The following is a 25,819-nucleotide window of genomic DNA, read 5'->3' as shown; positions in this document are numbered from 1 at the left end:
CTCGGGAAACGTGGCCACAGCGCTTGCTCACTTTGTTACCCGCCGAGGCGGCCGACGTAGTCGCTCGCTTGAAGAGAGAGGAGGCAGAGGATTTCGACCAAGTGAAATCAAGTCTGCTAAAAAAGTACAGGCTGTCAGCGGAGGCGTTCCGTCGGAAGTTTCGGGAAAATGAAAAAGGCAGAAGCGAGTCGTATACAGAGTTTGCCTACAGGCTTATGTCAAACATGCAGGAGTGGCTCAAAGAAGAGAAAGCGTTTGGTGACCACGAGAAAATTCTGCAGTGTTTCGGGCTGGAACAGTTTTATAGTCGGTTACCTGAGAACGTGCGGTACTGGGTCTTGGATAGGCCAGACGTTAGTACAGTGGCTAAAGCCGCCGAGCTAGCCGAGGAGTTTGTGACGCGTCGGGCTCGCGGAGCTAAGGACGGTCAAAAGGGTGAATTTGGCTCCAAGTCTGAGAGGCCGAAGTTCACACCCATGAGAGCAAGGGGGGACACGCGTAGTGCGGATGCGAGTGAAAGCAGTCCGACCGAACGTAAGGAGACGGCGGCAGCCGAAGCCGAACGCAGAAAGCGGTTCGAGAGGAGGCAAGCGCGCGTGTGTTATACGTGCCAGAAGCCGGGTCACTTTTCGGCGCAGTGTCCAGAAACAAAAAGAGAAGTCGTGTGTTTGTCATTATGTAGCACTGACGAGAACATGAAGCTTCTCGAGCCTTACATGCGAGACTTCCTCGTGAACGGGAAAGAGTGCCGAGTGCTTCGTGATTCCGCAGCTACAATGGATGTAGTTCACACCTCTTACGTAGAACCCGATATGTTCACGGGCGAGTGCGCATGGATCAAGCAAGCAGTGGAAGCTCACAGCGTGTGTCTGCCCGTAGCAAAAGTGGTTATTGAAGGACCTTTCGGAGCAATTGAGACGGAGGCCGTAGTGTCATCTAGGCTGCCCCCCCAGTACCCGTACCTATTTTCGAACAGGTCCGATCACCTCCTGCGCGAGAAGGGGCTTTTGTTTGGTGAGGCTAGCGTTCAGGCCTTAACCAGACCGAGAGTTCGGGAGCTCGCTGCAAAGGCGGTAGTTGCGGGGCCGACGTTGTCGAACAATGAGAAAGGGTCGGAGGCGCAGCAAGCTGATATTCCGAGCACGTCAGAACTGGATAAAATTGAGCCTGTAGCTTTGAAGGCACCAGGTACTGGAGAGGAAATGCCCGACACGGGAAAGTTAGAAGAGCTTCCGGTCGAGCTTCCGGGACTAGGCTCAGTGACGAACAGGGAAGACACTGATCAGGTCATTAGTGACTTAATCATTAAAGCACCGCTGTCGGCTGAGCAGAAAACCGAACTACACCAACTCTTACAAGAGTTTCAAGGTCAGTTCTCTGAGAGGCCTGGTAGGACTTCTGTCCTTACTCATGATATAGAACTTACCTCCCCAGAGCCAGTACGATCCAAGGCGTACCGGGTGTCACCCCGCCAGCGCGATATTATAGAGGCTGAGGTAAAGAAAATGCTACAGCTCGGTGTTATTGAGGCGGGTGAGAGTGATTATACCTCCCCTTTGATTTTAGTTGAGGTACCGGGCAAGGAACCTCGTCCTTGCGTCGACTACCGCAGGCTTAATTCCATCACTAAGGATCAAATTTATCCGATCCCTAACATCGAGGAGCGCCTTGAGAAAGTTAGTAGCGCTCAGTTTATTTCCACCCTAGATCTTGTCAGGGGTTATTGGCAGGTTCCACTTACAGAAGAGGCTAGTAGGTATGCGGCGTTCATTTCACCAATGGGAACATTTCGTCCTAAAGTTTTGAGTTTTGGTTTGAAGAACGCGCCATACTGCTTTTCAAGCCTCATGGACAAAGTGTTGCGGGGACAGGAAGAATTCGCTTTACCGTATTTAGACGACGTAGCGATATTCTCCGCATCCTGGTCTGAGCATATGGCACACTTGCGGGCAGTGCTAACCCGCCTGCGCGAAGCGGGCTTGACAGTCAAGGCTCCCAAGTGCCAATTAGCACAGGCCGAGGTTGTCTACCTCGGTCACGTGATTGGACAGGGTCGTCGCCGCCCCTCTGAAATAAAGGTGGCCGCTGTACGAGACTTCCCGCAACCGCGCACGAAGACCGATATTCGGTCGTTCTTAGGTGTCGCCGGCTACTATCAGAGGTACATCCCCAGGTACTCCGATATCGCGGCTCCCCTGACGGATGCTCTAAGAAAAACAGAGCCCCAAACAGTCGTCTGGAGCGAGACAAAGGAGAGAGCTTTTAGCGCCCTAAAGAGCGCCCTAACAAGCCAGCCTGTGCTACGATCGCCAGACTATACCAAAGGGTTCGTTGTTCAGTGTGATGCTAGTGAGCGAGGCATGGGCGTTGTACTGTGCCAAAGGGACAATGGAGAAGTGGAACACCCCGTCCTGTATGCTAGTCGTAAGCTGACCTGTCGTGAGCAGGCGTACAGCGCCACCGAGAAAGAGTGTGCGTGTCTCGTGTGGGCCGTTCAGAAATTGTCATGCTACCTAGCCGGCTCGAGGTTTATCATTGAGACGGATCACTGCCCTCTCCAATGGCTGCAGACCATATCTCCCAAAAATGGCCGCCTCCTGCGCTGGAGCCTCGCTTTGCAACAATATTCCTTTGAGGTGCGTTACAAAAAGGGGAGTCTCAACGGTAACGCCGATGGCTTAAGTCGAAGCCCCTAACGTGGGAATCCGCCTCAAAGTTGTTGGTTACTGATGTTTTCTTCCTGAGGCAGGATTTTTAACATATTGCTTTTGTGTAGTGTTTCAAAGTGATTATGTGCTTTCTAGTGCAATTTTCCAATTTGTGGACGCGTTCTGAGTGCTGCTTGACTACTGTAAGGAACTAGGCAGTAGTATAAAAGGGGAAAGAGCCTGGCAGAGCTTAGTGAGGGTTGTCTCGTGCTTGCTGACTGAGCGGTTGCGTTTCGGCGTAGTTCTAACGCTTGCTGGGAACGAGCACAAAAATGGCAACTCTCCCGAAGTGACTTTGCAGTGTCCTATGTGATCCTGAACCCGAGAACGAGGCCTTCTCTGTGCGCTGCGCTCAAGCAACGTCGAGGGACGATCGGTTTCGATTACGAGCATCATCGAGCGACATCCCTCTGGACAGCGGATGCAGTCCCCTGACCATCGGGATCTCCTTCTCCCGGCGGGGCGGTCTGTTACGTCTCGCCTTCGACGCGCGGTATAGCCGGCGCGGATGCAACGGACGCCGCGGCTTCGTTCATCGCGGCCGCAACGCCTCCCGCCAAGCGCGTCCAGGCAGGTTTCAGTGCCACGTGTCGTCGTGCGTGCGTGTGTGTGTGTGTGCATGTTTTGCCCACGCTTGTCAAAGCGCGGCAGCCGGGGAGAGGAGCTCCCCAACTGGGAGGCGAGGAGGTCTGACCGGCGCCGGCCTGGCGGACGCGCCCGTCACGTCTGGACATGTTCAAGCGTCGCCGTATCGGACGCCTCTTCCCAAGCCGTTCCTTCTTGCCCTCGACTCCGTGGGTATAAAGGGGGCTGCCCCGGACGCCAACGGAGAGACTTCGATTTCGCCCTTCGAGTAACGTGGTCGCCCTGACCGGCTGCTCTTTTGTGATGCCAGAATAAACAAGTTGTTCTGTTGCCAGTCGACTCATCCTTTGCCGGCACCTTCGGATGTTTCCAGCTTTGCCCCAGGCCGCCAGGCCAACGCTACCCTTGGGGCTTGCAACCCAAATGCAACAGTTCGAACCCGACCGCGGCGGCTGCGTTTTTATGGAGGCAAAACGCTACGGCGCCCGTGTGCTGTGCGATGTCAGTGCACGTTAAAGATCCTCAGGTGGTCGAAATTATTCCTGAGCTCTCCACTACGGAACCCCTTTCTTCCTTTATTCTTTCTCTCCCTCCTTTATCCCTTCCCTTACGGTGCGGTTCAGGTGTCCAACGATATATGAGACAGATACTGCGCCATTTCCTTTCCGCCAAAACCAATTATTATTATTATTATTATTATTATTATTATTATTATTATTATTATTATTATTATTATTATTATTATTATTATTATTATTATTATTATTATTATTATTATTAAGGGAAGGCTGAGGCCCGATTTCGTACATTGATGGGATGACATGCTTCCCCTCAAGGAGTCACGTTAGTGACTGGCATTCACAAAGCTTCTTATGATAAACGACGTAGGGACTTATTGCTTCATTTGTTGTCGCTTTTCATTGAATAAATATGCTACGAAGAATGCATCCCCATCAAACCACACACCGCGAATACCGAATGCTGCCCGCGGAGTATGCATGTTTTAACAGTTTAAATTGGGCCTTCCGGACTATCTATATATGTGCGGACTATACAGCATGTTATTTTCCAGTATCATCCTGAGTTGCATAAAATTCTCAACGCGATTTGTGTCGCCACGGTGGCTGAGTGATTATGGCGCTCGGCTGCTGGCCCGAAAGACGCGGGTTCGATCCCGGCCGCGGCGGTCGAATTTCGATGGAGGCGAAATTCTAGAGGCGCGTATACTGTGCGATGTCAGTGCACGTTACAGAACCCCAGGTGGTCGAAATTCCCGGAGCCATTCACTACGGCGTCTCACAGCCTGAGTCGCTTTGGAACGTTAAACCCATATAAGTCAAACAAAATCAACGCGATTTGATGCACCGGCTGCTGACAATGTACCGGGGTGCTGACTTTTTTTTGTCTTTTTTCAGCCAGAATTGAGCCGTGCATGGTATGCACCGGGTACATTGTATACGGGAAATTACGGCAGTTCAGCCTCACTGCCAATGGGGTGTACGTTATCTTTTTTCGCGCGCTGTCATTTAACGAACAATTTGTGGGCCGAGGACAATTTCAGAAATTAATAATAATAATAATAATAATAATAATAATAATAATAATAATAATAATAATAATAATAATAATAATAATAATAATAATAATAATAATAATTGGGGGGAAAGTAAATGGCGCAGTATCTGTCTCATATATCGTTGGACACCTGAACCGCGCCGTAAGGGAAGGGATATAGGAGGAAGTGAAAGAAGAAATGAAGAAAGAGGTGCCGTAGTGGAGGACTCCGGAATAATTTCGACCACCTGGGGATCTTTAACGTGCTCTGACATCGCGCAGCACACGGGCGCCTTAGGGGGTTTTTTTTCAGAAATTTCACAAATTTGCTTTCGCTCATGAGCTGCACGCTAAAAGAACGCAGGTACAAAGACCCCGGATAGGTAGAAGACTGCGCGCGTCAAATGCCGCGCAGTATACTCCACGCTACCGTGGTTCCGGCGCGGTTCCCTTCTGCTATTCAACCTTGCGCCATCAGAAACAGATTCGTTACCGCCCCGTTTCGTCACTGATTTTTACCTCTTCCTTCGGGGCGCAGTTCTGGCGTTGGGGGCAATAGTTTGTCCCCTGGCGCCAAACTTTGCGCGCGGCTAAGCTGTCATTATGCAAATGCGGCATTATCAAATCTGGCTTAGCTCGCGTGTGGCTCCCAGCAGCGCTCGCTACCCTACACCCATTTGCCGGCCGGGAAAGTTGGAGAGCGTACGAAGAAAGAAAAAGGAGTGGTGCAAGTGCGTCCAACTTGTTCCGCTGGGTCTCGTGGCGGCTATTGTTGATGAATATGCGCGATGGGAGGGCGGCGGCAGTCGCCTTCCATGGCACCTCCGTAACTGCAACACGGCGGTGCGATGAGTTGCCGCCTTTCCGTGTTCGGGCCAGAGGGGACAAGTGCCACTGCCTTCGAGCAGCGGCAGCAAGCAAACCACTGCAGAAGAGACGAAGCGAGCGTGCTGGGTGGAAGTAATTGCCAACGACCATGCATGCTGCAAATGCGTGAGCTATATAATAAACGCAACTAACGAGAGACGCACGAACACCTATATAGCGCTGTCATTTGCAGCATCTTTATATAGGTGTATGATCGCCTTTAGCAGGGATAGGTTGATAGGTCACTCTAGGAGGGGGCGGATTGGGGGGTCCCATTTGAACCTTGCATTCCTTCCCCTGGCCTGTAAATCTGCCTCTGGTTGTTAGTTTTTATTTCTTGATTGGAATTGATGGCAAACTATTAAAATGACGATAATGTGCATTATTGCGTATGACCACTGCGTTTATTGGCTCTGTGTCGTTCTCGCTTCTTCCATCGGGATGATGCCTGCTTTCTGGTCGGAGAAATGCGTGGTTAGATGTGAAATAACTTTTACAGTGCGCGCTGCATGCCTGCTGAAAACCGCATCGATGTGCATGCTTCGTGATGTTGCAGACTATACGATAGATTGGTTTGAAAAGTGAAACGCCCTGGCCACTGGTGCAACGTCGACTAATAACTGCTTATGCTTCATGAAATCGACACTTAACTCGCCTATGAGGACATTCGACGAAGTGCGACTGAATTCGACGAGGGAGGAAATGGTGAACTCGGAGACGTTTATCTCAGAGTCCTCTGGAGGCTTTTCGCGGCGTCCAATTGCAACCGCTGGCCCTACCCGACTATGACGAAGGTAAGACGAGACCCCAGGAATGGGTATTGTGCGCAGGGAGATCACACGAACGCTGGCGCTAAATGTCCTACGCGAACCTTAAGGATACCGCCACCGACAGCTAACGCGGCAGAATCGCACACGCAATCCCGCACTTAAAGCGACCGGAAGAACAGCTCATATCGCTAGAGCTCTTCGCTCACGGCTCTGGACGTCCAGCTCTTCCCGCTGAAGGACAAGGCAGCCTCGGGCAAACGCTCCCCTGCGATGGTTGTGGTTCCCCATGTGGGAGACAAGGATGGCACCAACGGCGATGGCATCCCGCCAGTGAAAAGGCGCCAAGCGCAACGGGAGCGGCGCTGCGCCCCCCTCCGAACAACAATCCGGGCAACGCGCAATTACTCACGGCAGTTATTTTATTTATTTATTTAATACATACTTCGGACCCTTGGGTCTAAGCAGAGGAACATTAGAGTACATAAAAACATTAATGAACAAATAGAGAACAAGCAAGCACCAAATTACGCAATTTTTTATCATACTATGTAGCTGTCAGTAAGGCATCGATCGTTACATCGTTACAACGAGCTGACGGATACGTGCGTATCCCCATAGACTGTTGAGGTGAAACTGGGCTCGTAACTATATTCATTCGTCTGGGGCACGACGTTAGCTGGAGGGCAGTAGTCCGCGATGCCGTGGTGTTTTCGAGCGGTCAGCGGCCGGCTTGCCTGGCTTCTTCACGACTCTCAGATGAGCTATAGCTTTTAGAGTCCTAGGGAGACCGTGCGGGAGCCTCCAACTTCAACTCTCCCCTGGGGTGCTGGAGAATGTCTCCGACAGCCCGGTGTCTAAGGCGGCGGCGTCATTCGTCCTCACTTGGTAAAGATCGCATCCGCGTTTGACCAAACATGGTTTCTTCTTTCTTTTTTTTTTGTATCCTCACCTCTGCACACTGATTCCATGACCTCTTGGAATCGCTAACGATCTGGAACCTACAGCGGCACGACCACCAGAGAATTAATTTTTTCCTGAATCATATGTCAGCATTTGAAAAATTAAAATAGGTTTTGAGGAATAAAATGGCACGGTATCTGTCTCACATCTGGGCGAACGCCTGAACCGCGCCGTAAGGGAAGGGATAAAAGAGGGTGCGAAAGATGAAAGGAAGAAAGAGATGCCTTAGTGGAGGGCTCCGGTATAATTTCGACCATCTGGGGATCTTTAACGCGCACTGACATCGCACAGCAAACGGGCGCTTTTTGCGTTTCGCCTCCATCAATAGGATTGCAAAGCATTTATTTCGTCGAAAGCCAAAATGCAGATGATCCATGCTAGGTGGCGGTCAGCTCACGGCTGGCATAGGGTGCCTCGATGCCAGCGCCGCCTCGAGGCACCCTAGGCTGGCGGAGACCTGATTAGCCCATTCAATTGCCCGGGTTTGAACACCCAGGTCTCAGCTGACCAACACGGCCTCCCATTGCTCTAGAGTAGGAACTTGTATTAGAGATTCCTGTGGCGGCTCCTTTTTGCATGTGATCGTCAGTGGCTATTTCGCCACATAGTGTACATTCCGGGTCGTAATCACCGGGATAGAATATTGATCGCCTCCATGTGGTCTTCTGCTCCTTACCAAAGGTTTTGTCTGGAAGAGGGAAGATCCTCCTTTCTAGTTTAAAATGATTAGTCGCGATATGATGCTAGGCCGTCCTTCGAGAAACTCTCAGTAACTACCGCGTCCACTGCTCGGCTGGCGAATATTTGAGCTTTGATTTGTGCCGCTTCGTTACCAGTATTCCCCGAGTGAGCCGGGACCACGGGGCAAGACTATACAGGAGGTGAAACTTTTGTCTGCGCGAGCGAGCGCAGGCGACCAGATAGTCACAATTGTATGCGCCGACGGGGGCGCATGCAGTGCTGGCGCCTTGCGGCGCCTCGTAGAGGCAGCAGGAAAAGCAATTAAAAAATGCAGCCCCCGGGCAGGCGGCTCCGGCGGCTCGCGCTCAAAGCAGACGACAAGCAGACGAAACGGGTGTTTGCTTCAGCGGGCACGCTGTGACGTTGTATTTCAGTAGTTTCTTTCCAGGCCGCCAGACGTCGCCAGGAGGATAGTGGCGCCGCGGGCTTGCTACCTTTTCTGGTCGCCGCAGACGGCGGAGTTTCCACTCCTTATAGTGTTCCTCCGTGGCCGGGACCCATATCAACTCAATTATTCTCAATACGTTCATTGCTGCCTAAGAAATTCTGCCCCTCGCATAATTGTGTGTGGTGAATTCAGTGGCGTTTAGTATAGTATCAGAGTTGGTGTTAATGATGGCAAGGGCGATAGCCACCTCTTCGAGACGCGGCCGCCGCAGAAGGGCTCTAACCCGGGAACTCCGGCTCAGTAGCCGAGCGCCCTCAGTCGATCTCGGCGCCGCTGAACGCTGCGAGGAAGAGGATGATGTTATTGGGAGAGAGGAAAGGCGCATGCATGCTGTAGATCTCGTTTCTCTTTATTTATTATGTTTCTTAATTTTGTGTTTTATTTATTGCACTGTACGTCATTATACTCGGGGACGGCTTTCTGTGGCTATGCAGTGGAAGCTACGACCGCGAGACGCCAGGTTCCACAAGCGCGCTCTTTGCACGCGCTCACGAGCGAAATAGTCACTGGAAGCGAAAGACACCGGAGTGCAACCTGGCGGCGCACGCTCGTAGCTTCCACTGCTTAGCCACAGAAAGCTGTCCCCGAGTGTACTACATAATCGAGGCTTGGCGCACCACCGTATTAGGCTTCCGGCGGCTGCTGCTGTTTCTGATAGGAAGAAAGAAAAGGAAAGTGCACGGGCCTGCCTACTGGCTCATGCCGAGCCACGCTCGCTGCCCCGTGCTGAAAGTAGGAGGGGTAAAGGATAGGAGAGCAAAGATAGAAAGAAAAGGCGCTCGCTATATTCCCCGGGCCGATCCCGGAAGCAGTGCAATACCGGGCTGACCCGTGCCAGAGTGCTTCAAGCCGAGCATACCGCAATATTCCAAAAATAAGTTTAATATCTTGCGTCCAAGGACCCGCAGCAGATATTACATCAGGTATCAGGTCCGGCGGCGCGCGTCTGTTCCTTTCAATCTTTCTTCACACATCTTTCAACTTTCTTTTCTGCACGTGGCAGTGATAGTGGTTCAGCTCGAGCCGATGGGCAGGCCCGTGCACTTTCCCTCTGATCCTTCTTTCAGTCGCAACAACGACAACAACCACGTATTACCAGAGCGTCCGGTGCGAGAGCTATAAAGCTCCCAACGCCGCGGACTTATTTGCGCGCACCACTCCGTAATCGGAGCGCGGTTAATTTGGACGCGAAGCGCTTGAACGGGTTATTAGGTGAGTAAGAAAGGTTTGGTTTATGGTTTATGGGGGTTTAACGTCCCAAAGCTACTCGGGCTTTGAGAGACGCCGTAGTGGAGGACGCCGGCAATTTCGACCACCTGAGGTTCTTTAATGTGCACTGACATCGCGCAGTGCACGGGCTTCCAGATTTTCGCCTCAATCGAAATTCGACCCCCGCGGTCCGGATCGAACCCGTGTCTTTCGGGTCAGCAGCCGAGCGGCATAACCACTGAGCCACCACGGCTGGGAGGCAGGGTAACTGTGCAGTTCTCGACGTACACCTGAACTGCGCCGTTAGGCTGCGGTATGCACTAACTGGTTCATTAAAGGCTTGAAGAAAGCACTGCGCCGATGCTTGTTACCTGGGAGAAAGTATCTGCTGTGTAAACAAAAAGAAAGAAAATAATGAACAAACAAAAACGGAAGAAAAGAAAGTGATCGCCGTAATCAGTCGTTTCTCTGCGCTTTAGGTGTATACAGTTGGGCGGAGCTGATGGCACATATTAGCGGAATGGCTTCTTGTTACCTGCTCGTTCTCGTCAGTGTCGAAATGCAATCTCATCAGCAGCAGCACGGCGCCCGCTGTGTATGCAGAGCCCGCTGCGGCGACGGGGGAAATGGCGATGCAAAGGGGGAGTTTGAGGGAGTGGAAGGCGTGCAGCGGAGCCCCGGCAAATGATACCGGTTGCCACTTTCTTACCGTTATGGCGATTTTTCTTCCCCTCATGCGCGCCAAGCAAGTAACCCGGCGCGATCAGCCGCGGCAGTCAACGCTGCCCGGAGGGTGGCCAACGATCGACGGGTCGCGGGGGTAATTCGCCCTGAACGCAGCGGGAGCAGCAGCTCGCGCGCTCGGGCCCGGTAATGACTGCGCCGCATTTGCGGACATGGCTTCTCTCACCCTCGGCGGCGCGCGAAAAACCAGAAAACGGCCCAGCAAAAAAAGAGGCAGAGGTTTTGCAGGTGCTTGTACCGACCGACCTTACGCGCCGACACGGCGACGCTTATACATGCGCACCGAATTTCCGTCCATTCGAATCCGCGACTCGCAAAGTATGCCGCCAATGGAGCACCGGCGGAGTGGAGCGCGAGCGTGCGTGCACGCGCGAAGGCACAGCACAGCGACCAGGCGCCGACACTTTTTTTCCCGCGCGCCGCACGTTGCGCGGCGGTTCGCGCGGTGGTTTGCAGGCCGTCGAGGCGAGGCGGCATCGAGGCACCGCCACTTCCTGTATTTCGTGTTCGCGCACGGCGGCATTCGGGGCCTGTTCTTTCTTTTTCATTGCTTTATTCTTCCTTTTTGCGAGCGGCGCTCTCCTCTCTGGCTGGGCGACGCTGCGCGCGCGTGGCCCCCGGTAACTGCTTTGACACGCACAGCTTCCCCCGCGTCGAGAGGGTGGGCACGCTGCCGGCGTCGTGCGTTTGAATCCACCACGGCCGGGCGGCGGCGCAGTGTGTCGCATGCCATGTTGCGGCCCACTGTTAACTGTCGGTCGCTCGCGTTTGTTCTAGCCTCTGGTCGGCGATTATCCGGCGGTATACCGTCGCGTCGCGCGCGGTCGTGATACATGAGCGGCCTGCTGCGCGTGTGGCAGAATCACTCGCTTCCAGAGTGGCGGTGTGTGCTGGCCGGAACGAGTCTCAAACAGCACGAAGTTACAACACAGGCACGCCGAGCGGCTGGCTGCCTAAGGTGTTGGGTTGCTGATCACGTTGTCTCTGGATCGGATCCCGGCTGCAGTTCGGTGTAGACGAAACGGGACAACGCCCGTGTGCTGCGCGGTTTCTGCGCAGGTTGTGAAGCTCCTGTCTACCTCCCTTCCCCCCTGGCTCATTTCTTCCCTCACGCCTCGGCTGCGGTGTGCCCTGTGATAAATGCGATAAATGCGATATGATATGATATGCGATAAATGCGGTAACAGCATGATACCGCGCTGTTACTGCGCTTGCTGTTCATAATCGCACGCGCGCACAATCACTATGGAATTCGGCTGCTGTGTAAAAAAAGGTCACGTAATCGAATCTCAGCTGGGGCGGCCGCATTTCCATAAAGGAGGGAAGTAAGGAATTCTGAGACTTGGTTTCACGGTTCGCGTGAAGGATCACAAGTGGCCGAGTTTATCTGGAGCTCGTAATGCTCCTTTGGCAGGTAAGATCAGGGTAGATAGAAACCGACCGTTAGTTGAAAGCTCCTGGCGTTCTTATCTTGGTTCCGGGAGGCCATTAAACAGTGCGCAAACAGGCTTTCACTTTCCGTTCGATCGGAAAAGAATCGGCGGTCGACAGATAAACCGTCAGTAGCCCGGATGTTCGATTTCCCTTTCGGACGAGGATTCTGTATATCCCCTGTTTTCCATCTCCTGTTCTGGACATCCTTGTCGAGGACATACCAGACATCCACTAGGAAAGTGTTGAGGGTAATCCATGCAGATATTAAGCCTTTTTCTTTTTTTTAAGGAAGACAAATGTATCGAACGAAGGTGGTCGTAAACTTCGCTGAGGAAGACGTCACCTGCAGCACGAGCATAAATAACGTACTATAACAGCACACATGATAGTTCCCCAGTCGCAGGTACAGGCGGTTTACTAAGAGGAATACTGAGCGCGTAACCCCGTGCTTCGAGAACCGCTGCCGACGATTGCAGACGAGAATCGGCTGCACTAGGCGCATGCGCGGGAAGAGCAGACGGCCGTATTTACTGCGCACACGCCTTTGTTGCCGATCCTCCTCGGCTGTCGGCTGCAGCGCTTCGCGCTGCAGTTACGCGCTCCAAGTTTCCCTCGAGGTGTAAAACAGCCCGTAATTTCGCGTTGCAGCCAACGCGTCGCACTTGTAGGACGACTGAGCGGCACACGCGTTGAGTTTTCGAAGGATTTCGAAGGATGTCTTCCTCCCCTGACCCGCCGCGGTGGATCAGTGGTTAGGGCGCTCGGCTACTGATCCGGAGTTCCCGGGTTCGAACCGGACCGCGGCGGCTGCGTTTTTATGGAGGAAAAACGCTAGGCGCCCGTGTGGTGTGCGATGTCAGTGCACGTTAAATATCCCCAGGCGGTCGAAATTATTCCGGAGCCCTCCACTACGGCGCCTATTTCTTCCTTTCTTATTTCACTGCCTCATTTATCCCTTTCCTTACGGCGCGGTCCAGATGTCCAACGATATATGAGACAGATACTGCGCTATTTCCTTTCCCCAAAAACCAATTATTATTATTATTATTCGTCCCCTTTTTCTGCGACATACACCGGCACACACTGCAACGCTCCGAAAGCATCTCCCAAGCCCCGTCGATATGCGGCAAGCGACGCAGCGAACGACCAAAGTAGGCGACAACAATCAGGGCTGACGCGGGCTGCGTTGGGAAGTGGCGTCGCTGCCGATGGCGGAAGCCGCGCCGCTCCTCGGTGCCCGCTGTCCCTCTCTCGGCCAGAGGCAACGCGTGGCACCTTGGCGTGCGCGGAAGCCGGCGCACGCGATGCCATCATCATTACCGGTCGGCGCGGAACGGCCACCTGTCGCGGCGGCGCCGCCGCTGGCTTGACCTCCTTCGACCACCCACTACAGTCTTCTCGGAGCTGCGTGGCGTGCGCTTGCCCGTTGTGCCGTGCGTGCAACGGGCGAACGGAACGCGGCGGCGAGGCGCATGACGCTACAGCCGTCGCCGCGCGGGAGGGACAACCCAAGGTCGATACCGCACGTGGCAGGACGCGGCTGTACTCACGACCGCGGGGACGATGCTTAGCGTCGATTGACGCAACGACCAAGCGCGCCTAGCACCGAGGTGCGGGCCGACTCGATCTTGTATGCAGCTCTCCTGCGGCGCTTTCAGCGATCATCGTTCCTTCGAGAAGGCGTTGTTCCTCGGCATCCCCAGTTTCTTTCCCGAAGCTTGCAGGAAAGAGCAGCTTTGTGCAGACCGAACCACATTGCCTTAATTCGATCGCTGCGGTCGTCTTGGATGTGAAGTGTTCGCTAATGAATGACCCGTCACAGGCACGATGATTGGAGGCTGAGGCGAGACGGCCCGTGTGGTCGCATGAGATGTCGGCCTCAATTGGGCGCTAATATCCTTCGTGCGCTTGTACAGCCTGCTCAGGTTGATCTTTCATAACTGAAAGCGAAACGCCCTTTGCATGCCATGTGCAGAAACGTTTGCGCTTTTAGGCGAGTGTCCTGCACTGCATCGGAAGTTCACTACACGGCATGCATGTTTGGAGTCCCCGGCAGAGTTCACAGCGTAGTGTTCCTCTCCACGCAGTGAAGAGGACCAACTCACACATGTCGTTTGTCGCTGTGTTTACTGCTTCTGAACTTCAAACGTCCCCACAAAACTATACAGAGACCTGCCATACGCTTCGTTGGTTGCGTCTGCAGGCACCGTGGCGCCAAGCTTAGCGATGTTGAGAAACAGACGACAAGAATGAATACTTGTTTTTTTTTTTAAAAAAAAAAGGTGTATGCACTACAAAACGATTCCTACTAAAAAGACAGCGGTACTCTGTGGGTGGCGCTGTGAAAAGTGCTTTTTCGCTCATTAGCCGAAAGCCATTTGTTCGTTTTAAGAGGGTTAGCTGTTATCCACGTTTCTCGATTTCTTGGGGTCTGCTACCACCCCCCTTCGGCGTAAAATTTTCCAAGTCCGAGGAATTCAAGACAGCGGCCCCCATAGTAAATCGATCGATATAGCTACCCAATTGGTGATTGATTTGTGACGTCATAGGTATACCGAATTGGTGATTTATTGGTGACGTCAGTGGTATATCCAATTGGTGATTGATTGATGACGTCACTTGGATTTGTCAAATTTGTATTTCCATTGGTGTACCTCACTTTAATCTCATTCATAGCAATTCTAGTAAACCAAACAGCTAACGCTCGTTACTTCAACGTCTTGCAGACGGTGGCGGCATCTTTTTCACTCACTCACTCAATCAGTCACTCGATTCTTACAATTAGCGTCTGTTCATCAATGCCTGTCAGCTGCTCTAATAATAATAACAATAATAATAATAATAATTGGTTTTGTGGGAAAGGAAATGGCGCAGTATCTGTCTCACATATCGTTGGACACCTGAACCGCGCCGTAAGGGAAGGGATAAAGGAGGGAGTGAAAGAAGAAAAGAAGAGAGAGGTGCCGTAGTGGAGGGCTCCGGAATAATTTCGACCGCCTGGGGATATTTAACGTGCTCTGGCATCGCACAGCACACGGGCGCCTTAGCGTTTTGCCTCCATAAAAACGCAGCCGCCGCGGTCGGGTTCGAAGCCGGGAGCTCCGGATCAGTAGCCGAGCGCCCTAACCACTAAGCCACCGCGGCGGGTCGGCTGCTATACAATTTACTATACAATTTGCAATTTTTACCAAATGAAATCGAGATGCTTGAGAGTCTTGCAGAACCACGGAAAACGAAGGAGGATGGGAGGGGGCGCTCCGCTACGACATCTTTTGCATCTCTCAGTTGTGCTGCTTCAGGGCGGAAAGATTTAATAAACTGCCATAAGGTAAAAATATTACAGCTTTCTTAGCTCGTGCGCGCTGAATATTTGGTGCCGACCAGAAAAGCGATGGATTTGATGATTGCACAAAGAGCCTTACGTTATGATAAACGTATGTTTCACCGTTATAACCACTGCAAGTGCACTTTTCTTTGACGCCACATCGTTGTGCGCCCCGCCGCGGTGGCTCAGTGGTTAGGGCGCTCGACTACTGATCCGGTGTTCCCGAGTTCGAACCCGACCGCGGCGGCTGCGTTTTTATGGAGGAAAAACGCTAAGGCGCCCGTGTGCTGTGCGATGTCAGTGCACGTTAAAGATCCCCAGGTGGTCGAAATTATTCCGGAGCCCTCCACTACGGTACCTCTTCTTCCTTTCTTCTTTCACTCCCTCCTTTATCCCTTCCCTTACGGCGCGGTTCAGGTGTCCGACGATATATGAGACAGATACTGCGCCATTTCCTTTCCCCAAAAAACCAATTATTATTACATCGTTGTGCTCCTAACAAGCTTGGGAGGCAGCATGGCTCTTCTTTTTCAAGAACAGGACCGTACCCTTCACTCATCGAGACACGGTTTACACTGAAAATTATAATTAACTTCAACCGCTTTAGCACGCTGGAAGCCTTCCCTATGAAAGTCCAGTACGCAATGAAACCAGAGTTTACCGGAAGAAACAGGTTTCATGCTGGTCCGGTTTGAGGCAAACAGGTGTATACCGGGCCCAGCGTTTCTCTGTGTCCGGTTTAGCGTTCATATCGGCGAGACCGGCACTGATCGGAGCTGAGGCAGGTTTAACCGTGTCCTGTTTAACGCTTTTACTTGGCAGCACGGTACTCTTCGGAGCGTAAATAGGTTTAATGGGGGCCGGTTTAGCATACCGAAAGAACGGAGACGTTCGGAGCTTAAACAGATTTACCTGGGTCCAGCATGGCGCTCATGCCGGAGCAAGTGTATACCTGACGGGGACTTGCTGAGAACACTGAAATAATTTGTTTACTGTTTCAAGCTTGCAGCTGAACCGATAACTTCTTTAGCCACCTTGATAGACGCGGCGGTTGACCTTCACATCAGTGACTAACGAACAACTTGCAACTCATAAGTGAAAGAAGGTAGGTATTCGTCATCAACGTGAAGAATATGCTCGAGGATGATTGAAACACAGCGGTGGCGACGTAGACCACGAAGTAGCCATGAGGAAGGCATTATCTTTCTGCGTCGATCAAGTACAAGCAGTAGCACAAAAATAGTGAAACAGAAAATGAATTAGTACCCTCTCGAACCATCGCGATGTCATGACTGTGTTAAAAATAGACTTTAACTTGAATTAGATACGTAGCAAACAGCTCAAGTTTGCACTCTGTTCTAGAGGGACGTCTAAATCTGGCACGCTTGTCCTACAATATAAAACGCACACTGAAGGCTGGCTCCAGCTTAGACGAGTGAAGCAGATCGTTCCCCGACTGATCCCGGGGCCCCGAGTAATCCCAAGGTCCCGAATAATTCCGGGTGCCCGACTAATCCTATAGGGCCCCTACCAATTCCGTTCCCCAACCAATTCGAGCACCGGCCAATCCTGGGTCTCCGACTAGTCCTGGGGCCCGACCAATCCCGCGACCCCGATTGATATAGGTTGTACGTCCCGTTTCATAATCCCGGTCTCTGAACCCGTTCAAACCTGTACAGGTTTTCAGTACGGTAGCAAGGGATGAACCACGCGTTTCTCCAGTGCTCCCTACGCTGTTGTAAGAAGTGTACTATCCCAACGGCGTTAAAGGCCCCGTACTCCAGAAACTCCGGAGTCGGCGTTGTCGGCGCCCGGCGTTTTGAGCGCTAACAGTGTAGGGTATTGGGGGTGAGCGCTAACAGAGCTAAAAGTGTAAACAATAATAATAATTGGTTTTGGGGGGAAAGGAAATGGCGCAGTATCTGTCTCGTATATCGTTGAACACCTGAACCGCGCCGTAAGGTTAGGGATAAAGGAGGGAGTGAAAGAAGAAAGGAAGAATTAGAGGTGCCGTTGTGGATGGCTCCGGAATAATTTCGACCACCTGGGGATCTTTGACGTGCACTGACATCGCACAGCACATGGACGTCTTAGCGTTTCGCCTCCTACGTGCAAACTCAGGGTCTTTGGCAGCATCCGAGTGGCGTTTCGAATCGTTTAATTCATGGCCTAGCAATGTAGAGGCCGAAATCCGCAGATAGAAAAAAAAAAGGCAAAGTAAATTACGGGCTATGCAAGCCGCAACCGGAGGTAGCAGTAAATAAGCGTGGTCTTCTGATTGGTTCATAAGATCAGAATGTAAAAAAAAAATTTGGCCTGCGCAGGGATCGATCCTACGACCTTCGCGTTATTAGCACGACGCTCTAACCGACTGAGCTAGCAGGCCGGACAAGCACACGTGGAAAACTGAAGGATGTGGTGCTTTGGTTGCATTAAACGCTGGACGCTTCCTGGTAGCGTTTATTTTTGTCCTTGCACATGTTTGGCTATTTAACGCGACACAGCGCGGTAAGCACTGTGACCAGGCACGATTTTTTTTTTCACGTACATCTTCTTGACCTCTAAAACGCGTGCATTAAAAATGTGGGGTGAGTGACGCATTACAAGCCGAAATTAAAATGGAAATTGGCAATGAGCAAAAGAACAGCAGAGTCGCTGTATTATTCACGTTGGACACCTCAGACATGCCTTTGGGGAACTGAAGGAGGGCGTGAAAGCAGGAAAAGAGGAAGAAGCTCCGTATTAATTTAACCCCTTGGGGTTCCAGAAGCCATCATCATCATCATCTTTAACGTGCACTGACATCGCACTGTACACGGGCCTCTAGCAATTCGCCTCTATCGTAACGCGATTGCAGCGGCCGGAATCGAGGCCATGTTTAAAGCAATGCGAACGAGTATTTTAAGAGCGTGTTTTGTGTTCTTGTTGCGGAACAATGCCATGGCCAGGCCTCATATTTAGTTGTTTTTTTTATTTTTATGGTAACTGGAACTCGAGAAAACATTGCTTCTGCCTCAGAAATATGCACCCACTGTTTTTAGTAGTCTGTGAGCGGGGAGGTGCTGGTTTATTAAATTCTTTTTCTAATTTATGTTAATTATCTCCCGGCTATCTCCAAAGATGTCTCTGCCAGGCTTTTTGCAGATGACTGCGTTCTCTTTCAGTGCACAAATGAACACACTGATCTCTATATGATGCAGAATTCACTCTTGGCTGTTCATCACTAGTACTATGTTAAATGGGATATGCAACTGAACCTAGATTAAGCTGTATTTTTCCGAATACCGCGTAAAAATCACTTTAGTTCCTTCTCTTTCTTTACAGCTTTCTAAATATTGCCATTATGGATACAACACATCTTATGTTTAGAGGTTGTCTTAACAAACGATTCAAAACGATCTCCCCATATTTCAGACATTTATTACTCGGCATTTTCCAAGCTGTGCCATTTACGGCGGAAGCTTAGAAATGCTCCAAGTAAGCTCTAACTGCTTGCGTACCCAACGTTTATAGCTCAGAATTCGATTATGCTTCGAACTTATGGCATCCGCTCATACAGAAAGGACATTTACCAGCTTGAGGTGGTACAAAGGAAGGCGATTAGGTTTATGCATAACAAATACAGGAGGTTGTACTCACCTACGACACCAATGAAAAGCGACCGCACCCCACTACTTGAAGTACGCAAAAATGTCCTTTTTTTTGTTTATGCGTAACCTTTTAACACATGAACAAAACGTACCTCATTCCTCAATTCTTTCACCAGTTATCGTCGAGATGAACACACGCGTTAGGAAGACATTTGTTTGAACCATTCTTTGCTAGGATTGAAACATTAAAACGTTGTTTTTTTTTCCCGCAAACCGTTTCCGACTGGAACTGCCTTCCGGCGGCCTTTTTCAATAGTACTTACTGTAGCTTTGGTAAAGCTCTTCAACAGCTTTTGTTTGAGTCAGTGAGTGCTGTATTTCTTTGTTATCGATTAATGCCTCGTAATCTGCCGTTCCTTGTGCAACTATTTATTTTTCGTGATTTGGACAGCCCCTCCTACATGGGCCAAAAAGTATTTGAGATAAATAAATCAATAAACATGGCCACCGGACATATCCGCAACGATCACAGGTGCACCTCCTGGTCCGCAGCACCGACGCCTGCACGGCTGAGCACCTGAAACGCAGCTGTCTCTGTGCTCTATGGCCTCACGAATTTTTGCTACAGCCCCAATTTAAACGCTGCACTTCCGCAACTGCATAATGAATAATAGTGAGCGATATACAGCATTTTAAGAACGCAGTAGATTTGGCCGACCTATCCCGTGAATAACTTTCCGTGGAAGAAGCGAGACCTCCGCCCAGTTCTCGTGACCGTGGTAACCTAGACTATAGTCTAGATGGTGTAGGGTAACCACGCGGTACCGCTACTATCTGCCGCACTGTGGTCCTACCGGAACCTAGCTGGCGCCAGGTTCCGGCAAGCTGCTCGCGCATCAGTCACGTCGCGACCAATCGGAGCGTGCGCACTGGCGCCTCTCAGATCCCGGCAGCGTATCGCTCTATGCTGACCCATATCTTTCGTACGCAGTGGTCACCAATAAATTTAGTAACCCCTACATGGAGTACAAGGAAGCGAGATGAGCTATACTTGCAGGTTTCACGATAACTCGAGCTGGAACTCCGGACCCCTCACATTTTTTTTCTTCTGGGTTGTTCCTCATTCTTACCTTATGCGCTGTCCTCTTGCAATACCCGCTTGCTCTGAGGAGAATCCACTGGCAAGGCAGATGTCATTGTTTTTGTTTTGTTTCTGTTGAGCGACGAAGCATACATAGCTCCGCTTAGAAGACCAACCAGCAAACCCGGCCCCCTCACTCCCTGAACAGTGCGGTCACCGCAGGGCGGCCTGTCCATAGGAAGGGAGGACATTGACACTCGGACACAGTGGTTCATTGGACACCTTTTTCATTTTTATCATTTTTCCAGGTGAATACAGTATATTATAATCCTTTCTGATGTTTCCTATGTACACGGCATTATTTACAAAATACATATATATATGGTACATCCAAAAATACAGCGAGCAAAGAAGCAATTCCGAAAACTAGGCGAGCAAAAAAAAAAGCAGGACATTCGCTGGAGAGGTGATGAAGGAGCGTGGGTCGCCCACCATAGAAAAAGAAAAGAGAAATCCGAAAGCGAAGCTTGACAAGCTCGCTGACGCAAAGAAATGTGTACATAGGAGACTACGCACACCGTACACACAGACACAGCCACGCACATGTACCGCAATGCAACGCACGTCACCTGCGAAGGTCCATAGACGACCACTCGGCTTTCCATGTTCAGACACTGTAGTGAGGTGGAAACGGGCGCATATAACTTGCATGTAAATTCACCTCATCTAATATTTGGCTAGAGAATTTCGAGAAAGCGTAAAGGGTGGTAAAGGCAGGTAACATGGTTTCTTTGTTGTTGGAAACCGGAGACAAGAAATAATTGGAGAAAGGAGCCAACGAAAACAAGCCATAAATTTCGTGTACACAGCATGTAATGTGAGAGAAAAGTGGACAAAACAGGTAACCAGTGTCAATAAGCACTCAGCACGTGTTACATACAATATAATGAGCAAAAAGAGATGATGCCGAGGGGACCTATGTACGTTCGCAGGTGACAGCGAGCACTTGAAAACCATAGAAAAGGAGTTGACATCCACAAAGTGAAGCCTGCAATTTCTTATACAGAGCAGCCTTTAAAACAAAAGAATTCCACAATGCTCAAGCAAAGGAAGTCGAGAGTATTTAGAAGGATGGTTAGCTGTAGGCTCTATGCAATTTCTTGAATCACAGCGACCCAGGGCAGTGAAGGACGGTTGTTGGCAAGCTTCCATAAATCATGAGTTTGCTCCTTAACTTGTTCTGATCTCCCTGCCGACCGACCGCCAGCAGTAGCCTTTAGATGACATGTCGGACGTTACATAAGAGTCCAGGTCAGACAACATTTCGGCAGCGTAGAAATCACTAAGTGTACTGGAAGAAAATGAACAAATTACTGTTCTATCGGATTTCTTCAGTTCTTTAAGGAATCGTAAATTTTTGCCTTCTGATGGATGTTTTCTGTATTTAGGCATTGCAGCAAACCAAACTTCATGCGAATACGGAAAAGAGAGCTCTGGCTAAGAAAAAAAGGGGGTACGCAAACACGCATTGCAGATGCTACACACCAAGAGTAGAGAGAGAGGTCTCTGGTCAACAACATCAGGCAAGTTGTCTACACAATTCATTACGGCCAACACTTTTTTTGTTTCTGTTAATGGTGTCGGTGTTCACAGACACAGAGACACACACACTGAAACACCGCTATAAGAAAGAACAAGATTTCAAAAAGTTGAGAGAAACTTTTTTCTAGGCACATGGATAAGGGTCCGAAACAACGACACTGCAGGTAGGTGCAGCAGTACAATTTATCTTTTAAGACACTCTGCGAAAGTTGACAACGATACACGTGTTCTCCCAACTAACCCATTTCCCTCTATCCCCAATTTGCCCACTCAGAGAGGTCGTAAAAAGTAGTGTGCACAGACGGCGAAGGCAGGAAAAGCTAACACTTGTGACTGGTAGCGCGTACAGCCTGTGTGGACAACGAAAGACCGCGCATTACGTTTGTGGACAGCGGAACGAGACCTGCGTAGAGTACACGTTGACTGAATAGAGCAAGAACAGCTGCAAGCAAAGGCGATGAAGCTGCGCGAGGTCTGGCAGATGTGCAAGGGTGTTTTGCTCTTCCGCTTCTGTCGGGCCTAGAGCGCACGAGAGGCACAAGGCGCACCAAGTTTATAGGGACAGGCAACAAAATGCGAGGTGTGTTATGGCTAGGGTCATAAAAAAAAGAAGACCAAATCACCCCCTTAGAAAAAAGAGCTATTCTTCATGAAGGGACTGCTCCCATTGCTGTAGCAGCAGCGAGTATATTTGGGGGATGGCGGCAGCCTTTGCTTTTGTCAATCGAGGACATGGTGGCTGTCTTTATCGCCGAAATCGGCTACGGTGCAAGCAATTCTTTTCTAAATAACACTAAGCTAAATGCCACCACACGCGGTTGATTCAACTGGAATCTACAACCAGGAGATTGTGGTAATTCAAACCATCAGTAAGCACTTAGAATTTCCAGAGTGCATTTTAAGATGCATGAGGGAGGGACAGAATAAAGAATAGAAAAAAAAAGCATCTGTTTTTTTATTTGTGAGCAAACATGGGCGCAAGAAAAGTAAAATAAGGCAGAGAGGTGTATACTTCACGTGTGATCTGATGGCCCAACAGAACCAATTGGTGATACAAAAGTCACACAGACAGATGGCCTTCTAAATACGAAATCATCAAGGAGAGAGAGCTCCAACACTGCAAATGGGGCAACTGGCACTACACTGCATGGTTAAAAAAGGAATATAAAAAGAAACAAAGAGAGAGACTGATAGAGATCCTCTCCAGGATATATTCCTGCTCTGAACCCACTAGCATGCTTTACCGCTTCTTCGCACATCGTGTGTTGAACCGGGACTTAGAGCAGTCACTGCCACTCCTGCGTGGACTGAGCTTCCATTAGAGACTGCGAGCAATGGCATAAGGCGACTAATACGACGATCAAAGCGGGCATGCTCACTCGATCTCGCTACAATAAAGATGCACATATGTGTTTCTGTGCCTCAAATATTCCCCTGGAAATACTCTATGATACAACAGAAGGCAGGGATACGCACCAAAGAGCTCACAGGCTTTGAAAGCCTCTTCTAGGAGACAAAAAAAAAATCAAGACACATTGGACACAAACATATTCACATTGCTGACCTAACACTGCAAGCAGGCTGCAGGCGCATGGCAGCCAACTAGACGACGTCGAGACCAAACCATTGCGGCTAGACTCAAGAATTGCGAAACAACATCGGGTGACAAAGCACACAATGAGAAATGAATACATGGCATTTCTTTTTCGTCGAGGCAAGTCGGCAACACTTTCCCCTCCCCACAAGAGCGTACATGAGTGGCACTTGTAGGTGTGTAACGCAGCGATTTGGACGCCTCGCTAGTGTATGCAACAACGTTCACGGCACAGAAATTTACATACATCGTGCAGGAACATCAATAAGAGCAAGTGTGGAGAGATAGATGCCAGGATGCAAATACAGAAAAAACGCGAAGTTTGCTCTTCAGGTTCCACGCACAACTACTATATAGCAGGAGGCACGCCAAAACTTGTAAATATAATGGCCAGCGGGAGCGCCAAGTGCTGCACACTCCCTAAAATGCCCTTTTTATTTTTCTCGGAAGTGTCCGGGAAGGATTCTAACGCACCATTGACGAGGGGTTCAGTGGGGAAAGTAATGCATAAGAAATGTGGAAAGAGATGCGACAGAGGCTGGATGGGGACTCAGTGGAACACGACACTGTGGTTGCGATGCTGCAGACGGAGCAGCACACTGACTGCCACGGCCTAATGGCACAGCAGTTCACCGTTCGCGGACGACATGAAAACAGATTCGTTCGCTTGGCCGCATCGATCCCATGAACTGCTGCAAGAAGCGGCTTGGTGTCGCAAGGAAAGTCTGCTTGGAGCTCACAACGGGAACGTTCCAAGCACTAGTCCCGCAACCTGTCCGGCGTCACACCAAGAGGGCGGGCGGCAACGCGATCACGGTTCGTTCAGTGTCTGCACAACGTTTGCGAGCTGCGCGCCCTCTGCGTGTCCATGCCGGATTGTCCCTGGCGCCAGCACCAGTGGTTGTAGAGGGAGGTCTGCGATGCTGTCGATGACTGCCTGGTCAAGTCGCATACACACACATACGGGGTGCCAGAGTCAGCTCTGCGGCATCAGATGGGTGACGGTGGTTGGTGGATGAGGTGAGGTGGGTGAGAGAGGTGACTGCAGCATCGCGGGCTACGGGGGAGCAACAACTTCTGTCGTCGCTGTTCATCGCGGGATGGGGTGGTGGTGGAGTCCGAGGATACTGCGCACCGTGGCGTCGAAGCGCAGCGCTTGTACGGCGGGCGCCACCGCTTTGGGCGACGAAGCGGCGCCACTCGCCTCTGCTGCGGACGGTGGAGACGAGGTGGCTTCGCGGGGGCTACTGGCACCCGCGGCCTCGTCCAGCCAAGGGGTGGTGGTTTTGGCCCTCAGCTCGTGCGCCGGAAGCACGAGCACCTCGACGGCCGGGAATCGGTGCCGGAACTCATCGGCCGTGATGCGCAGGCGTTGGAGAACGTCTTCAAGCCGCACGCACTCGCAGCAGCCACTGCACGGAGCGAGAAGAGGAAGGAAAGGGCGGGTGAGAAGCTGGTATATTCTAATAAATATCCTTTACTTCCATCAAGGTGACAAAGAAGTCTGAGGAAATGTTGAGAGACAGTTTCACTAATTGCCACCTGTCCCATTTACAACGATCAAAGGCAGGCAACCCAGCACGGGAGGGAAACCAAAACTGCAATTGGATTTCTTGGTATAATATACAAACTAAGATTGAGGGGCCTGTCAAAAATATACATACACCCGTCGAAGCTACTGAACATGGAAGCACCTTCACGAGATGGTTACGAAAAAATGGAGACACGAGAAAACATGCAAGTTCGTTCCGTGCGAGAGAGAGAGAGGGTGAAGCTCCCGACGCGGCCATTACACAGCTGTTCCGACAGCTCCATTTCCTTAGTCACGAATGGGCTCATTTCGCACACTTTTGTCTTCGCATCGACACGCCATTAAACTTCTTGCCTAGCACGCGGCAGTGAGCATCGCAAGAAAAAGAAAACACGTTTCTCTAGCGCTACACGGGCCCTACGTGTGTGTCATCTTCGCCGCTTATCTCGCGCTCCAGATTCTCGCGCGCACGTACGCTTAAACTCGGCCGAGGTATTTCTGGGCGCAGGAGCGGTCGACACTCGTCACTCCGCTTCACGAGGCGGCCAGTCTTGAGAAGAGAGAGGGGACAGAGGGAAGGAGCGGCCGCATTCGTCGCCTCCACTCCAGCCGCAACGGAATGCCCTCTTGCGAGCCGAGAGAGCTTCCGGAGAGGCGCGGGCGCGCTTCTTCGCGGCAGCGGCAGGCGCGAAGGCTGTCATTATTCTGTCATTAGGGTCGTCCGGGGCCTCCGCGTCTCCTTCTCTCTCTCCCCACTACTCTCCCCCCCCTTCTTATCCGCACACTAAAACCGCCCGCGTTGGACGCGGGCCACTGGCAGCAGGAGCCTCGGCAAACGGCGCGGGACTGGAAGAAGACCGCGCGGTGAAAAGCAATCTTCGGCGCGCGGCTCAGGAGAAAGGAACAGAGAGAGAGGGGGGCAATGTTTTCTCGAACGCACGGCGGCGACCCCGATGTGCGCGCGATAGGCATTAGCACGGACGGATGGAGAGTGGTGAGGGAAACGCGAGCCCCGCGGAAGACGTCGATTAGGCAGCACGAAATGGTCGGCCGAAAGCCACTGCGCCGCAGGAAGC

General features: G+C 51.1%; 1 protein-coding gene and 1 non-coding gene across 2 annotated transcripts in view; both read right to left on the bottom strand.

Annotated features, from left to right (window-relative positions):
* Nucleotides 1–17,657: 17,657 nt before the first annotated feature.
* TRNAI-AAU (transfer RNA isoleucine (anticodon AAU)) lies at nucleotides 17,658–17,731 on the bottom strand. The gene has a single exon. It is a non-coding gene; the product is annotated as a tRNA-Ile (tRNA).
* Nucleotides 17,732–20,286: 2,555 nt separating this feature from the next.
* The window catches only part of LOC144124827 (uncharacterized), a 64,135-nt gene continuing 58,602 nt past the window's right edge, over nucleotides 20,287–25,819 (bottom strand). Inside the window, exon 11 of the mRNA XM_077657727.1 lies at nucleotides 20,287–24,624. Within this exon, the coding sequence (XP_077513853.1) occupies nucleotides 24,303–24,624 (322 nt within the window). The 3' untranslated portion in view covers nucleotides 20,287–24,302. The remainder of the gene's footprint in view (nucleotides 24,625–25,819) is intronic.

The sequence above is a fragment of the Amblyomma americanum genome, chromosome 3 (genome assembly GCF_052857255.1).
Source record: "Amblyomma americanum isolate KBUSLIRL-KWMA chromosome 3, ASM5285725v1, whole genome shotgun sequence".
Lineage (NCBI taxonomy): Eukaryota > Metazoa > Arthropoda > Arachnida > Ixodida > Ixodidae > Amblyomma > Amblyomma americanum.
Note: the sequence above shows the minus strand (reverse complement) of the source record. Positions and strands in the feature narration are given on the sequence as shown.